The sequence below is a fragment of the Spinacia oleracea genome, chromosome 4 (assembly GCF_020520425.1).
Source record: "Spinacia oleracea cultivar Varoflay chromosome 4, BTI_SOV_V1, whole genome shotgun sequence".
Classification (NCBI taxonomy): Eukaryota; Viridiplantae; Streptophyta; class Magnoliopsida; order Caryophyllales; family Amaranthaceae; genus Spinacia; species Spinacia oleracea.
This window is the reverse complement of record NC_079490.1, coordinates 160938819-160955422: the sequence shown is the minus strand read 5'-3', so window position 1 is coordinate 160955422 and position 16604 is coordinate 160938819. Positions and strand designations below refer to the sequence as shown.

The 16604-nt window shown below is 36.3% G+C and overlaps 1 protein-coding gene across 1 annotated transcript; it reads left to right on the top strand.

Annotated features, from left to right (window-relative positions):
- Positions 1-7993: 7993 nt before the first annotated feature.
- LOC110791292 (uncharacterized) lies at positions 7994-16184 on the top strand. The gene is made up of 8 exons (XM_021996047.2): positions 7994-8113; positions 11063-11099; positions 12041-12609; positions 13692-14053; positions 14598-14751; positions 15255-15458; positions 15568-15831; positions 15942-16184. The coding sequence occupies exons 2-8, from the start codon at positions 11072-11074 to the stop codon at positions 15948-15950; spliced, it is 1590 nt and encodes a 529-aa protein (XP_021851739.2). The 5' UTR covers positions 7994-8113; positions 11063-11071; the 3' UTR covers positions 15951-16184.
- Positions 16185-16604: the final 420 nt, after the last annotated feature.

Here is a 16604-nt window from a genome sequence, read left to right as displayed (position 1 = left end):
CCACTTAAACCAATAACTTTATATGCTTTACTAATTTTAAACATAAAAATGTATTTCTAGTCTAACCGGAAACATACAAGTTTAATTAAAATTTAAAGCTCATATAAAATTATAATTGAATACCTTTATTTAATTTATTTTTCAGTTGAATTAAATGAATTTAAATTAATTCAAGGTTTAATTTTAGTAAAATAATTAGTATAAATAAAATTTATAATAATTATAATATTCAAAATTAAAATCCGAGAAAACAATTTAAATTATTAATTTTAAAATTAATTAAAATTATTTCCGAACTGAAAATATCAAATTAAAATTCAAAACGATTCAATCGTAACACGACGAGCACTTAAGCTTGCGCCCAAGTCCTATCGTGTGCACGACTGGTCGCTGCACAAGGCACGCATAGCTCCACGCAACACGCAGCCACAGGCCACACGCAGCCATCGCTGGCCACGCTGCGCGCAGCCTCGTGTTGTGTCGCGTCTGCTGCTGCTTTCCCTCGCGAGGCCTCGCTCGCTGGCGCGAGCCTTCGCTCGCTGGTGCGAGGCAATGCGCGCTGTGGCGCAGCTCGCTTGCTGCCCACACGCGACTGCTCGCTTTGCCCTGCCCCACGCCCATCACATAGCACACACGGCCAGCACCTCTGCTTCGCGCGCGCGCCATGCTATGCTGCTCGCTGCATTCGTACCGCACGGGCGACGAGCTCCCTTGCTCGTCGTCGCGTGCCCGCACTATACAACACCCCTTAAGGGTAACACGTAGCTTCCTTTGCTTTGTGCGTGCAACATTTATGAGTGTTTTTCATAAAAATTTAAAATTTTTAATTTATAATTAACGACAAATTAATAAATCATATTAATTTCATAATTTTAGGGCGAAAAATCGAAAATTTATTAATTAATTAATTTCCGATTAACATGGATTCAAATCTAGGTCATAAAAATTCAAAATTTAACAAAAATTAACAATTTTTATGGTGGATTTTAATCATGGATACCTAATTAAATTATTAATTAATTATGAAAAACAAATCAATTCTAAATTATTCGAATTTCAACAAATTAATCATACTTACAAATTAGGTTGTATAATTAACAAGTCTAGGCATTCATAACTGTTAAACATATACTGTAGGTCAATCAAAAACTCAAGATTTATCAACAAGAATCGCAAATATTCAATTTAACATCTTAAATTTACAAACTTTTGCGTTCGAAAAACTTAAACCTCCGAAAAGTCATAGTTAGGCTTCGAATTTGGGAATTCTGGGTTCAGTCGAAATATAGTAATTTTGTCAAAATTTTAGAATGCCTTTTAAATGCGGAATTGACACAAAAATCACTCGATTTGGTTGAGTAACGAATAAACTGCCGAAAAACTGCGTACATATAATTAAATAAACGCAATTTGCAATTAATTAACAATTACGAAAATTAATCACCCCTTCTAATTCTTTGCAAATTTGTAAAATTTAACCATGTTCATGCAATTTAGATTATGAAAATAATAAGAGGCTCGAGATACCACTGTTAGGTTATGATACATATGAATAAACATAAATCATGCGGAAAAACCATAAAGCCAGGAAACATATTATTTACACATAATCATTTAGCATAATTCAGATGCATACACTTTGTAGCGTGCCCTCCCTAGCTGCGCCCGAACCGAACAAGAACAAGTCTTTAGGACTCCAAGGGTCGTCCCTCCGTAGATAGTCCACAGCACGTCCGGATCCGCCTTAAGCTTGACCAACTAGAATCGCCCTTAAGATGCATACACTTTGTAGCGTGCCCTCCCTAGCTGCGCCCGAACCGAACAAGAACAAGTCTTTAGGACTCCAAGTGTCGTCCCTCCGTAGATAGTCCACAGCACGTCCGGATCCGCCTTAAGCTTGACCAACTAGAATCGCCCTTAAGGTACTAGGAAATTTCGGCTAATAAGCTACAAGTGTTTGGCTGATTTTGTTCCAAAATCTTACCTTTGAATACTTCAATCCTCGATGTAAATATGTGACCCTAGGCACCTATTTATAGAGTTTATGGAAAGGAATTATAATCCTATTAGAATTCAAATCTATTTAATTATAATCCTACTAGGACTTTAATTAAACAAACTTTAACTATTAAGATTAGATTTAATCATATTACGAATCCCGGTAGCCTTAGGATTCCGAGTAACACACACGAGTGGCACAATGCATCGCATGCAGGCCTTACGGCCCACGCACAATGCACGGCCCAGCTCGCCGCTGCCTTTGATGCGCGCGCGCCCAAGGCCTTGGCTGGGCCTGGCCTTTGCGCTGGGCCTGGTCTTGGCTTTGGCGTGTGTTTGCGCTTTTGCTTGCTGGGCGATGGCCCGGCTTCGTGCTGGGCCTTCGTCTGGCAGGCCTCGTCCAATGCTAATTCGTACGATACGCTTCCGATTAAATTCTCGATTCCGGAATTCATTTCCGATACGAACAATATTTAACATTTCCGATTCCGGAATAAATATCTGTTTCGAACAAATATTTAATATTTCTGTTTCCGGAATTATTTTCCGATTTCGATAATATTTCCGATTCAGACAATATTTCTGTTTCCGGCAATATTTCCGATTCCGGCAATATTTCCATTTCCAATAATACTTTCCGATACGTACCATGTTTCCGTTTCCGGCAACATCTACGACTTGGATAATATTTATATTTCCGATACGATCCATATTTCAGTTTCCGGCAATATCATCGTTTCCGGAGTATTCACTTGCTTGCCTTTGGCGATCTCAGCTCCCACTGAAACCAAGATCTGTCGTTTCCGAATATCCATAGATGGAGTATTTAATTTCATTAAATACTTGATCCGTTTACGTCCTATTTGTGTGACCCTACGGGTTCAGTCAAGAGTAAGTTGTGGATTAATATCATTAATTCCACTTGAACTGAAGCGGCCTCTAGCTAGGCATTTAGCTCACTTGATCTCACTGAATTATTAACTTGTTAATTAATACTGAACCGCATTTATTAGACCTAACATTAAATGCATACTTGGACCAAGGGCATTATTTCCTTCAAACACAAAAGGTTACTATTTCTTCGTACAACCCTAGACATCAATATCAAGGAGTTCCCATTCGAAAAAGTATCAAAGAGTTGTGTATTTCCATGATTAATATAATAATGGATAATTTTCTAATTATATTAAATTTGGCGCCAAATTTTGATTTAAATTAAATGTTGCCACAACTTTTTTTTGGTCACGAGTTTATTCAAAGTTGTGTTTGTTAGTAATTTCGCACCTCCATCTCGAAAATTCCTAGATCCACCATTGCCGTCCCATCACCCATGGCAGGTACAAAATGCATTCTCATCCCCATGCCCGCTCCAATGGGTACAAACTAAAACCCATCACCGCCCCACCACCCGCATGGATATCCATCACCGTCTCACCCTTGTCCCATACCTGCGCCAATACCCACCTAGTTTTTCATTTTTAGCAAACATTTTCCAACATATATAATGAAAATTTAACTTTATAAAAAATACCTTATGACTAAAAGTAACAAATCGAAAAAAAGTACATAGCATAAAAAACATTCAAGCAAAAAAACTAATTAAAAGTCTCACCTAAATTCAAATTATCACCTACTAACAAATCTAAACTCATAAAAAAATGTTAAACTTTAGATATTTCTTTTAAATTTCTAATTCACGTAGGAAATAATACCCAAGTCAGGTTAACGAGTATGAAGTGGAGCGAGGATGAAGTAAGGGGAGTGTGGCTGATCAAGCGGATGGATGGGGCGAGTGGGGATGGGGCTGAGCGGATTGGGTGCGGTGGGGCGGGCGGGGATGGAGCGAATTCAACAGAAAATCCATACCCGCCCCATCGCCCACGGCGGGTACGATTTTTATACCCATCTCCGCCCCATCTCCCGCCAAACCTCTTCCCATCCCCGTTTACTTGGGGCTGATGAGGTGCGGGTCTCCCACGAAACCCGCCCCACTGACATCCCTACTTGCATACGCTCTTTAACGGGGCTGGACGGGGATGGGGGAAGGTAATTTGGAGGGTGATGGGCAAAAAAATCATACCCGCCATGGGTTATGGCCGGGAAGGATGTGCATTTTATGTTGGACCCGCCTCATCCCCACCTGTACCATACACGTTTAATCAATCCACTTGTTTTTCATACTCAAAATATTATCTATATATTAAATTTTTTTAAAAGTTAAACCTTGTTTATAATTTTTCTCAGTGTTTAAAATAATTGAACAAAATGTTAGGTGTCTAACCTAACAACCTGTTATACGGACTATTTATTACTTTAATTGTCATAGTACTCCCTTCGTGTTTAATTAAAAGATACAATTTCTATAATCGAATATATTATGCTCCGTAATGACGAAATGGTTTTCCTTTGAGAGATACACTTTCAAAGGAGTTTATATTTTATCCGTGCAAGGGTGGTGGGGGCGGGGATGGAATTAGATTAGATTTTGAGGCGGTTATATGGGTGCGGATATACCATCATACACATCCACAGACCACCCTACCCATTGACTAACTTGTGAGTTTTATTCAATGTAAAACCTTCCTTTTGTAGACAAAATATCTTTTGATAAAACTTATCAAATTTTATTACTATTACTATTACTATTACTATTATTATGAGAAACCACCAAAACGTTACAAGCTTAACAAGCTACAAAGATCAAGTAAACTACAAGAAGTTGGTGGGGAGCCGAGATACAATCTGGGCCCCCACTCCTCTAGCTATGGCGAACCCGATCCTGCTGAAAATGTGGGCAGCTGCCCGTGCCCCTATGTCTTGAGCCCTGGAGTACGTCTGGACCCGCTTCAGCAACGAAACAGCCCCTTTCTCCAACTCCCCAAAAGAAGAGAAGGAAAAAGGAAAGAAACCGTAACCCAAAGCCCTACAACGTGCCGCATACTTAACCTGCTTCCGCTGCGCAGCAACCGCCACAACCCGACCCGGAACGAAGTCTGACAACCCAGATTGCGTCATAGGTGAAGACCCAGTCAAGTCAACACACACATCTACACCGCCATCCCAAGAATAAAGCAATATATCTGCAGGACGAAGAGCTCCATCACTCTCACTAGTCAGCCCAACATCAACCTCCTTTCGAGCAGAAATCCCCGACCGATAGCAAATATCCAAAAGGGTATCACGAACAACATTATGTCGATGTTTGATACCCACGATCCCAGCACAAGACACAGCATGATCCCCATAAATATCCCCATCGAAAACCCGAGAGCAAGCAGAACACGGCGTCGAATCAGAGAACAACGGAATACCCAACCGATAGCAAAGAACCGAACGATAAGTCTTACCGTTCATAGTCTGGCCTAAACCCGAGATGGGGACTGCCCGCAACCAAGCTGAGGAGTGATCCCCCTGCTGGGATTTCCAAAGGGCAACATGACGCGAAGATAAGGAGTAGGCGGATACCGCATCAGCAGTAACCTTCGTGAAATATATGTCTGCCAATTTCTTCATGAGAGTGGGGGCAGCGATTTCACTAGGGCTACTCATAAGGTCGCTCTCCACGGTCCTATTGAAAAGACCAAGAGCATCATCAAAGGCCGACCCCGGACCATCAACACCTGAAAGCCGAAGAAGCGAATCCTGCAAACCAGAAGACTGCAAACGGGATGCAAGAAAAGCATAATGCCGAACATCACCAGCTGAATAAACACCCAATCCTCCATACGAATAAGGCAAGGTAGCAAGACGCCATTGCCAGTCACCGAACCCAGGTCCCGAAGCAGTCACGATACGCTCTAAAGAAGCCCGAAGAGCCACATCAAAAGATACTTGGGCCGCTTCAAAAAGATGAGGTGGACAAGTGCGCATAGCAAAATAGAGTTTAGAAACTCCAGTGCACGCACGAAGAAGCAACAACTCACACTGGGGATCATTAAGCTTAGCTACAGCATCCATCAACACAACAGTCTTCGACACCCGCCGCGAAACCAACTCCTTACAAAAAGAGGAATCCGTACTGACTGGACCACCAAGCAACTTAACACCAAGCGCGGGACGAGCAATACCAGTAGGAAAGACACCCTCTAGACGACTGCGTGGGTCCTCCGAAGGCCAGAAAACCTCTGTCTTCTCAACATTAACATGGAGACCTAAATGAGGACCCTCCTCCAAAATCAACTCCAAGACCTTTCCAACCACCAAACTGTCACCAACGATAGTGCCATCATCCAAGTACCACGCCTGCAGAGATAGATCAAAAGAGTCATCGGTCATCTAATGATACATCATATATAGTCTCATTTTTGCCATTACTGTTACTATTGTCACTATCATTATATTTTGCTATCGGCCATCTAATGATATATAGTCTCATTTTTTTTAACAAATTTCTCTCCTCTCTTGTGCCCCAACTTAATCCTCCTCCCCCCCCCCCCCCCCCCCCCCCCCCTATTAGAGTCTAACCATCTTATTCTACTCGTACAATATTCTTGAATATTGAAGTTCGAAAAGGTAATTTGTGATATTGTGAATTATGAGGATCAAATTATAAATACTACAAAAAAAATGTCCGGAATAAGAATCTTGCGTACTTTGAACGCAATTGAATAATTAGGATATGGGAATCTATATACATGGTACTAGACACAACCATGTAAAATTTAGATGCCATAACTTCCTCCTCTCATTAGAGATGATCTAACCATCATATTCTACTTGTACAATTTTCTTGAATATTGAATGTCGAAAAGGTAATTTGTGATAATGTGAATTCTGAGGATCATATTGTAAATATTACAAAGAAATATAAGCTGGAATAAAAGTCTTTCTTACTTTGAACGCAGGATCTTTTACCAAATTGACTACTTTTAAAATTTTATTTATCAAAATGGCTACTTTTGAATTCTATTTCCCAAGTTAGCTACTCCGTACTATTTATTTACAAAAATGACTATTATGATTTTCAGACAAAAAAAAAGCATTAAACTAGTTTGGTTTTTTTTTTTTTTAATATATATGTATAGTAAACCGGTTTTTTTAAGGCGGTTTTATATTTTTTTTTATTTTTGACTAAAAAAACTTAAGAAACATTAACCCTTTAAACTTAAATTTAAGAACTTCGTAAACTTAAATATGAGAACTCCATTACTAACCATTGTCCCTAATATTCGTCCAAAACAACATGTATTCCCGGTAGAACTCGATAGTAAAGAAAAAATAAATGAAATAAATAGGGTAAGAACGAAAGAAGGTACAAATTCAAAAATGCTCAAGTATGCTCAAGTAGACAATTGAGGCTATTTAAAACCCAAAGCAGTTTAATATTTTGTTATTTAAATACTCAAACCAAACTGGTTCACTATTAGAAAAAACACAAACCGGTTATTTTTTTTTTTAAAATATCAATCCGGTTTACTATTAAAAAAAATACTCAAACCGGTTCACTCTTTTAAAAAAATATATCAAACCGGTTCACTATTAAAAAAAATTCAAACCGGTTCACTATTTTGAAAAAGCTCAAACCGGTTCCGTATAAAAATAAAAACTTAGACCGGTTCATTGGTTTTACATTAAAATCAAAATTAAAAAATAGCTAGTTTAAAATCAAAATAATAGCTAGTTTGGGAAATAAAATTAAAATATAGCTATTTTGGTAAATAAAATTGTAAAAGTAGCCACTTTGGTAAAAGATCCTTGAACGCAAGTGAATAATAAGGATATGAGAATCTATATACGTAGTACATGGTACTAGCAACAACCATGTAAATTTAGATGCCACAACTTCGATGATGAATGAGAATATTTTTTTTACAATAATTTTGAGTTAGGCCCTGCTTTGCAAAACTTGCGTTTAATATCGTCATTTTCGAACAAATAATCGGCATACTTGGACCAATAGAATATATTCTTGGTGGTCCAAATGCGTATAGTAACATCAAGCATAATTTCCTTATCTCCAAATCTTTGATATCAGAACAAAAAAAAAATTCCTAATCTTCTTTACCTATATATCTATAGGCTATAATACATCAAAACATGGAACTTACTACCAAAACTTGGAAGTTCACGCGCTTGTCTTCATCGCCTATCTAAGCTAATTGAGGAAATCGTTAAGGTGCGAATTTTATTCTTACTCCTCATAATATTAATGTTAGAATATATAGGTCTTGAATCGGTTAACTACTTAACTCCCATTTCAATAACCCAACACGCGCGGTATCCTTTATACTAGACTGTTATTATCTGTTTGAACTTATTTTCTGAGTCTTTAATTTTCCTCATCTGTCTAAAGACAGTGATTTAGACATTTTAGTCATAACCTAGTTGTATTATGTAACCGGCCTGTATTCCTTAAGATCAATAAAACTCCATTTTTCTCTGTCTGTAGACTTAGCTAACACATTGTTAGTGAAACACGTTATAGATGTAGCTAACACATTATTAGTAAAACACGTTAAATCTTTGGGTTCCTTATTTGCGTTATAAATTATCCTTATTTTGCTTCAGTTATAATCATTTCTCAATGGATATTTTATCCCTTTTCAACTAATAATAATTAATATATTATTACATTGTAAATTATATAGTTAAATGATGCTTATTCCTATTCCATTATACTCGAGACATGAGATATGAGATTTATGCCACACTAGTAGATGGCTAAGATGGTGGCGGATTTTTCGACGGGCATAGAAACTAGGAAATTTTACATCATTTTGGTATAAAAGTGCCAATATGCTTCATGGAATTAATGCCAAAAATTTTAGGTCACTGGAAGAACATTCCTGATCAGATACTTAGTTTTTTCGGATTTTTCATGAAATACCCCCGAATTTTGGCGTAATTCACCAAATGCCCCTCGACTTTCAGAAATTCACCAAATGCCCCTCACAAATGACTTAATACCCAAAATACCCTTACTAATGATGCGCCGTTAGTCCTCCGTTAACCTAATTTTCAAATTCACCAAATACCCCTATTTTAATACTTATTTCACCAAATACCCTTATTCAGAAACTTAATTCACCAAATACCAATAACTTAAAATTACTCATTTTGATGCTCAACGGCTAGTTTTTGTGTTTGAAAATTAGCCGTTGCTTATTGTTTGCTTATAAATACTCTTTTTCTGACGGTTTATTGTAGTTTTCCTATTATTTTGTTAATTTCATATCATTTTTGTCATGAGTTTTCTTTCAAAATCATCATCCACACCCAATGAGTCCACATATGTAAGAGTCCCAAATAAATTTTGTTATCATGGGAGAAAATTTGACATCCGAATATCTGATACAACACTCAATCTGAAGCTCCGGTACAACACTAAAACATAAAACACTCCTAAAAACACCTCAAAACGTCGCAACTCTTCAAGAAAATAGCTACTTCTTTTGTACCTTATTCTTTATGTGACCAATTAATTATATTTACCATGCAATCGGAAGGTATTTCTTTTTCAATATGGGAAATATCTTTAACATATGCAAACAGATTAAAAATAAAGCTCTTATTAATTTTATTCTAACGCATATGTTCCAGCTACCTCGGCTTCTATTGCTTCCATGCCACATATTTAACGTTAACTCCCTTTTGTCTCCTGTCTCTACTGCCTCCAAACATCTTTCTTCAATCTCCTAACTTTCTCTCAACCTTACAGTCGAGGCATAAAGGTTTTCCCACTTTTCTTTTGAGCTAGGTCCTATTGACATGGTCAGATTTATGGACAAATGTCTAATTTTGGATTTGAGGGAACAAGAAAAAAAAAATGAAACTAAGGTATGTTCCAAAGCTCATGAACCAGTGAAAAAACATGAATCTTGGCACAAAGATTTGCCTCCAAACTCAAGATTTTCACATCATGAATCCAAGTTGAAATCGAGGTTGTGATAAAAATGTATGTGTTATTGAACTTGATTTCTTAGTTTCTTTACCATTCGGACAATAAGAAAATTAAGGTGTTAGCTTTAGATTGAATTACTTCAGCTTCACTTACATAAGATCCCTTTGAAAATGGGGTTTTTTGGCCTTTTGCTCAGCTAAAGTGCATTGTCTTTACTGGATGAGGCCTGAACTTATTGGATCATAATTGAAACTTACTGAGTGTTGTATCGGAGCCTCAGATGAAAATTTCCTCCCATAATATTAGAAATTGTTTGGGACTCTTACATATGTGGATTCATGGGTGTGGATGATGATTTTGAAAGAAAACTCATGACAAAAATGATATGAAATTAACAAAACAATAGAAAAACTACAATAAATAGTCAGAAAAGGGGTTTTTATAAGCAAACAATAAGCAACGGCTAATTTTCAAACATAAAAACTAGCCGCTGAGCATCAAAATGGGTAATTTTAAGTTATGTGTATTTGGTGAATTAAGTTTCAGAATAGGGGTATTATATGAAATAAGTTATAAAATAGGGGTATTTGGTGAATTTAAAAATTAGGCTAACGGATGACTAACGGCGCGTCATTAGTAAGGGTATTTTGGGTATTAAGTCATTTGTGAGGGGCATTTGGTGAATTTCTGAAAGTCGAGGGGCATTTGGTGAATTACGCCATAATTCGGGGGTATTTCATGAAAAATCCGTAGTTTTTTTGTTTTTTTATGCTGCTTTCTCAAGACCCGTGCCTTGTCCTAGCTGGAATCTCACTACAACAAATTGTACCATTAACGACGAATAATCTCGTCGTTAAAGGTAGCGGTGGTATTTTCTTTCGCGAACCCGTCATACAAGGGGACCGTAATTGATGGAAAATTCTGTCGTTAGCCCGTCGTAAAAGACATTTGTGACGGTTATTTCCGTCTTTATTTGGTTGTTATCCCTGTCACAAAAAACTTTTACGACAGAATTTTTGACCCGTCATTATTGAATTGTCATTAATAATACAAATTCTTGTATTGTGATATATAGGAATGAAGTATAGTTCTCAAAGAAGAAGAATAAAAACAAGTGCGAAACATGTTTACATTGTTTTAGTTATCACACTAGATCGAGTTCAAATCCGATCCTCTGTCCCATAATCGTATCCCCTAACAATATGTCTTCAATGTTTATTGCAGAGATAAGGTATGGCGCAACACGGGTCTTGTGAAATAGGTACATACTGTACAATTATATGATCCTTCACTTCTGTTACAAATTTTGTTTATTTCACCCAGAGCTAATTAATTCCATATATTAGTACATACGGAGTATGTTTTAAAATTCAAATTTGGATATCAATTAATTTATTTTGAATCACTACAAGAAATTGTACCATTAACGACGGCAAATTCCGTCATTAAAGGCCAATAATCGTTGATTAAGGATGCGATTTTTTGTCGAACCAGTCATAAAAGGGGGTCGTCATTAATGAAAAATTCCGTCGTTAACCCGTAGTAAATAACATTTGCGACGGTTGTTTCCAACTTTATTTGGTTGTAAGCCTCGTCGCAAAAGGCTTTTGCGATGAGATTTTTGACCCGTAGTTATTAGGTTGTCATTAAAGATACAAATTCTGGTAGTGCATATCAACTAAATTAAAACTTTGTAATATCTGCCTATTTTTCATTTATACTCCTTCCGTATTTTTCAGTTGTCATTTTATCAGGAGTTGCAAGTTTATTTTTATAACATTTACTACATACTCCCCAATTTGTTTATTCTTTCTACTTCCACTAGGTTGATAAATAATTGATTTTTTGGAACTTTACACCTTGCTTTTTAAAATTTCTTTATTATTAGGATTTTTTGGCTTTTAGTTAACACCTTAAAAATTAAATAAAATTGGGTTTCAACACCTCTTAACAGATTCGTCCAAATATCCATTAGTAGGACTCACTATTTGGATTAGAATGTAATTGGGGTGAAATATCGAGGAACTTGTAAATAATTAAGTGAAAGGGAGGGCCTCAATAACAAACTTTTGGACATAATCCGTACGTTAAGTAGTGGTAAAAGCCAAAATAATTTAATTTTCAAGGTGTTAAAATAAAATAAAATAAAATTTAACTAAGATGTTAAATAAAATTCACATGTACACCGTATATGATTTTCAGGAAACAAGAATCGCGATGATGGTTTACAATTTGGAACCGTACTAGTGAAATTCAAAAATGAACCGGAGGTCGCAATACGTGATGCCAAGTATGAGCTGTTGTTGAATCTAAGAGGGCAAAGGACAGGCAATGATCAATTAGGAGGTGATATTGTGATGGTGTTAGATGTACGAGACGGAATAAAAGCAGAAAAGCTCAAGGAAATGAAACAAGCCGCTCAAATGGTGATCAACAAACTTAGCCCTTCTGATCGTTTGTTGATCGTAACTTTGCCATCGAAATCGGAAAAGGCGGCGAGGTATATGCGTTACATGAATCCAGAGTCTAAAGCACTTGAAGAATATATTGTCCAGAATTTAGTAGTGGGTGGTAATGCTGCAACTAACAATATCAATGGTGCACTTAAAACGGCTTTGAATGATCTTGATCATCGCAAAAAAGTTGCTGGGCGTTCCGGCGCAATCATACTTATGTCTGATGATGGTGTACATAATGAAAGTGGTCGCGCGACTAAAATTTGTATTGATCATTATCCCGTCTATGTTTTCTGTTTTGGGAACGGCTCCCAGGTACGTTTCAATATTGCATTGTTTGAATTCACATATCCCCTCTTTCGTAAATTAGAAGGTGTACCTAGTTGTATGTAGTTTTATATGTAACCTGGTAGGAAACACATTTTTACTATTTAAAAACACATTTTTTTCAAAATGAAAAGCACATTTATGCGGTTTAAAAGTACATTTTTACAGTTTTAAAACACATACATATTTCTACAAAAGCTTATCTTTTTATTTTACTCATTCGTTGCACTTAACAATAAGTTCTTTTAAAGCGGATGTGTTTTTTTTCTATAAAAATGTACTTTTAATAAGTAAATATGTGTGCTTTACTAAACTATAAACACTACAAGCTAGAATTTGTATCATTAATGACAACCTAATAACGACTAGTCAAAAATCTCGTCGCAAAAGTCTTTTGCGACAGTGCTAACAACCAAATAAAGACGGGAACAATCATCGCAAACGCCTTTTATAACGGGCTAACGACGAGATTTTCCATCAATGACGACCCTCTTTTATGACGGGTTCGTAATAGAAAACCCCACCACTATTGACCTTTAGCGACGGGATTTTCGCCGTTAATATACGATTTCTTGTAGTGAAAAATGTGCTGTTAAAAGGATTAAAAAGAAAAATGATTTGATTGCATGTAGCTTTACATGCAACAGGTTGTACATTCTACCAATTGTACCAAGTAATTGTGTTACACATATCATTTTAGATCTGTAGTTTAAACGTCTATTTACAAAATATGAGTATTAATCAAGTTGGTATTAGCATTGCATAGTGGTTGTTTATTTTGTCTCTTAACAAATTAGTTATTTGGTTGGAGGTTTGAATTCCCAAAAATAAAAAAGATTATTGGTCAACTTTTTACTCTTAAATGGAGCACGTGGGTCGAGAGAGAGTTAGTCATTACTGACGGCAGTGGACACATTGGTTATACCTAAAACCAAAAAAAATACGTAGTACGAGTTTAAAGCTACAAGTATCTAAAATTAATGGCATTTCTTGTTATAAATGTGATAACTGAATCATTCACATAGAAAATGTGTTTGTTTTGTTTGTTTGTTTGTTTGTTTGTTCAATAGGTTCTTAAAGAGATTGCAACAAACAGCAAAGACGGGAAATTCAATTTGGTAAATCCTGAAAATCTGAGCGAGGTGGTCTCGGAATGTTTGGATGGGATTCTTAGTGTTCCGGTTCACGATGTTAATCTAGTTATCAAACCACTGACAAGTTCGGTGACGAAAACAGCAAAGATTACAACCAAAATCAACAAGGTTTATGCAGGAAAATATCCACAATCAAGAGAGGAACAAACTGGTTCTGTAACTGTTTCGTTTGGCAATCTCTACAAGAGAGAAAAACGCGCAGCTGTCGTCGACCTTTCTCTTCTAGACATCGCTAATCCGATCGACATCAACGCTCTTCAAATCTTTTGCACTTACAGGTTTGTTGTACACTACTGTATAAAGCTCAAAAACGCTACTTACAATTAAATTGGCTAACCAACACTACAAGAAATTATACTATTAACGACGGGAGTTTCCGTCGCGAACCCGTCATAAAAGGGGGGCCGTCGTTAATGAAAAATTCCGTCGTTAACTCGTCGTAAAAGACATTTACGACGGTTGTTCCCGTATTTGTTGGGTTGTTATCCCCGTCGCAAAAGCCTTTTTACGACGAAATTTTTACCCGTTGTTATTAGATTGTCATAAAAGATACAAATTTTTGTAGTGCAAAACCGCCCCCAATGACGTGCCAATTATGAAAAAAAAAATATTACTAAAGGTCAAGGTTTAAAACCTCAACATCTTACGGAACAGTACAATTTTTTAAAACTTCAATTCATATGTCACAAAAATTTATATGCATATTTTAATTTGTATGTCAAGTAATTTCAAAAAGTTATCAAGGGCCTGAAAGTATAAATAGTCAATTAATGGCACCGATAGTTTAATACTTGTGATTTTAATGGATATGTCATATGTCAGGGGTGAAACTGGAATTTTGAAAACCAATCCACTCATATTTCGTGTTAAACGACGCACCGCACCAACAGTGACACAATCAACACGAACTTATGCAAAAAGTGTGGAAATGGCTAAGCGTGAATTGGAGGGCACATCAGTTACTCCCATCACTCCGGTAACGTTTGTTTTCACTCAAAATTCACTTATATTATCTTTATCTTATTCAATCCTCGTTTATTTTATTTAACCATATCTTATGTTATTTTACCATCAGAATATGATATATCATATGTTATTAACCCTGGAAAACTATTTAGCTCTGAATAGTACTACCTCCGTTTTAAAAAGTTTTTTACGCTTTGGAAAATGTGTCTAAAGTATAAAAAATTTGACCGTAAATTCTCATCAATATATACATCAAAACGTTACATGTAAAATCTTATTAGATTGGTCTCGGGATATATTTTCAGAATATCAAAATTTTATAATTTTTTCACATACGAAATTGGATATTTTAGTAGTTAAATATTGCATTGGAGACCGTGTAATTAGTAACTGTAAAGATCTTTTTGAAACGGAGGTAGTACAAAGTAAAAACTTTGCAATGAAATGAAAACCAGGGAAAGAATGTAACTTAGCTTGATCAACATAACTTTTTTTTTTTTTTTAATTTTGCAGAAATTAATGGTAGAAAAGTACGGGCCATATGGTTCTCAAAATCCCGAAAACTACAGCTATAAATTTCAAGAAGGTGAATCCATAAAACATGTGATAGTAAGGTACGGATACATCGTGGATGCAATTGAGTTCGTTGTTGCTAAGCCAAATGGAGACACCTACACTAAGATGTTTGGTGGCGATAACGAAAATCAGTCCATTAAGGTTAATTTACACTCTACATATCTTCATGTATTTTTTAAAAATTACTAAACTTATTTTAAGTTACATTTCAAGCCTAACATTTTCTAAATTTGAATTTTTTGGGCATTAGTTTGCATTCAAATCCGGCGAAAAGTTAACTCAATTTAGCGGCACATATGGAAACTACAAATACCAGGGTAATCAATGTCTCATTGCCACAATAAAAATTCATACCAATTTATGTCCAAGCGGATATGGGCCATTTGGGCGAGGAATGGGAGTCGAACATGTGCGTAATTTCTCAACGCCACTCCCACTTAACGGCCCTATTGTCGGAGTATTTGGAAGGCACCACAACTATCTCGAGTCTGTTGGAATTTTCGTCAAAAAGATAGTAAGTTATGATCATAAACTGTTATTATTACAAATAAAATTTGATTTTTTCAGCTTAGATGTTAACTTTTTCGTACTAAACTAATGCTTTGAGTTTAATTGATTTTCAAGACAAGTTGATCAGGATCGCTCAAGCTCATATGTATGAAGTTGAAGTCTTTCCACAAATTATGCAATTGGTATGTCCGTAGAATTTTTTTGTTTCCAATAAGCCACCCCCCATCATGTCTTCCACAAAGTGGCCACTCAAGTGTGATTTGTAATCATTAATTTTCTTGAGTGATGTTGTACTTGTGTTGGTTTAAATATAACTTATGACCTTGTTTTCTGTTATGAATATAAACTTGTTAAATATGGGACTGTTCTGTGCCACATTTATAAATACACTACAAAAAATTGTACCATTAACGACGGGAAATTCCGTCGCTAAAGGCCATTAATCGTTGATTAATGACGGAATTTCCTGTCGCAAACCCGTCATAAAAGGGGGCCGTCGTTAATGGAAAATCTCGTCATTAACCCGTCATAAAAACATTTGCGACGGTTGTTCCCGTCTTTCTTTGGTTGTTTTCCCCGTCACAAAAGGCTTTTGCGACGTGACTTTTGACCCGTCGTAATTAGGTTGTCGTTAAAGAAATAAATTCTTGTAGTGATAAAATCGATAGAATTCTAGATTCCATCTTAAAGCAATATAATTCCCTTTGAAATAATTGCTTTTATCACACATGAATCCTAAAGTATAAGGAAATCCTGTAGAGCATAGTAGATGCACTC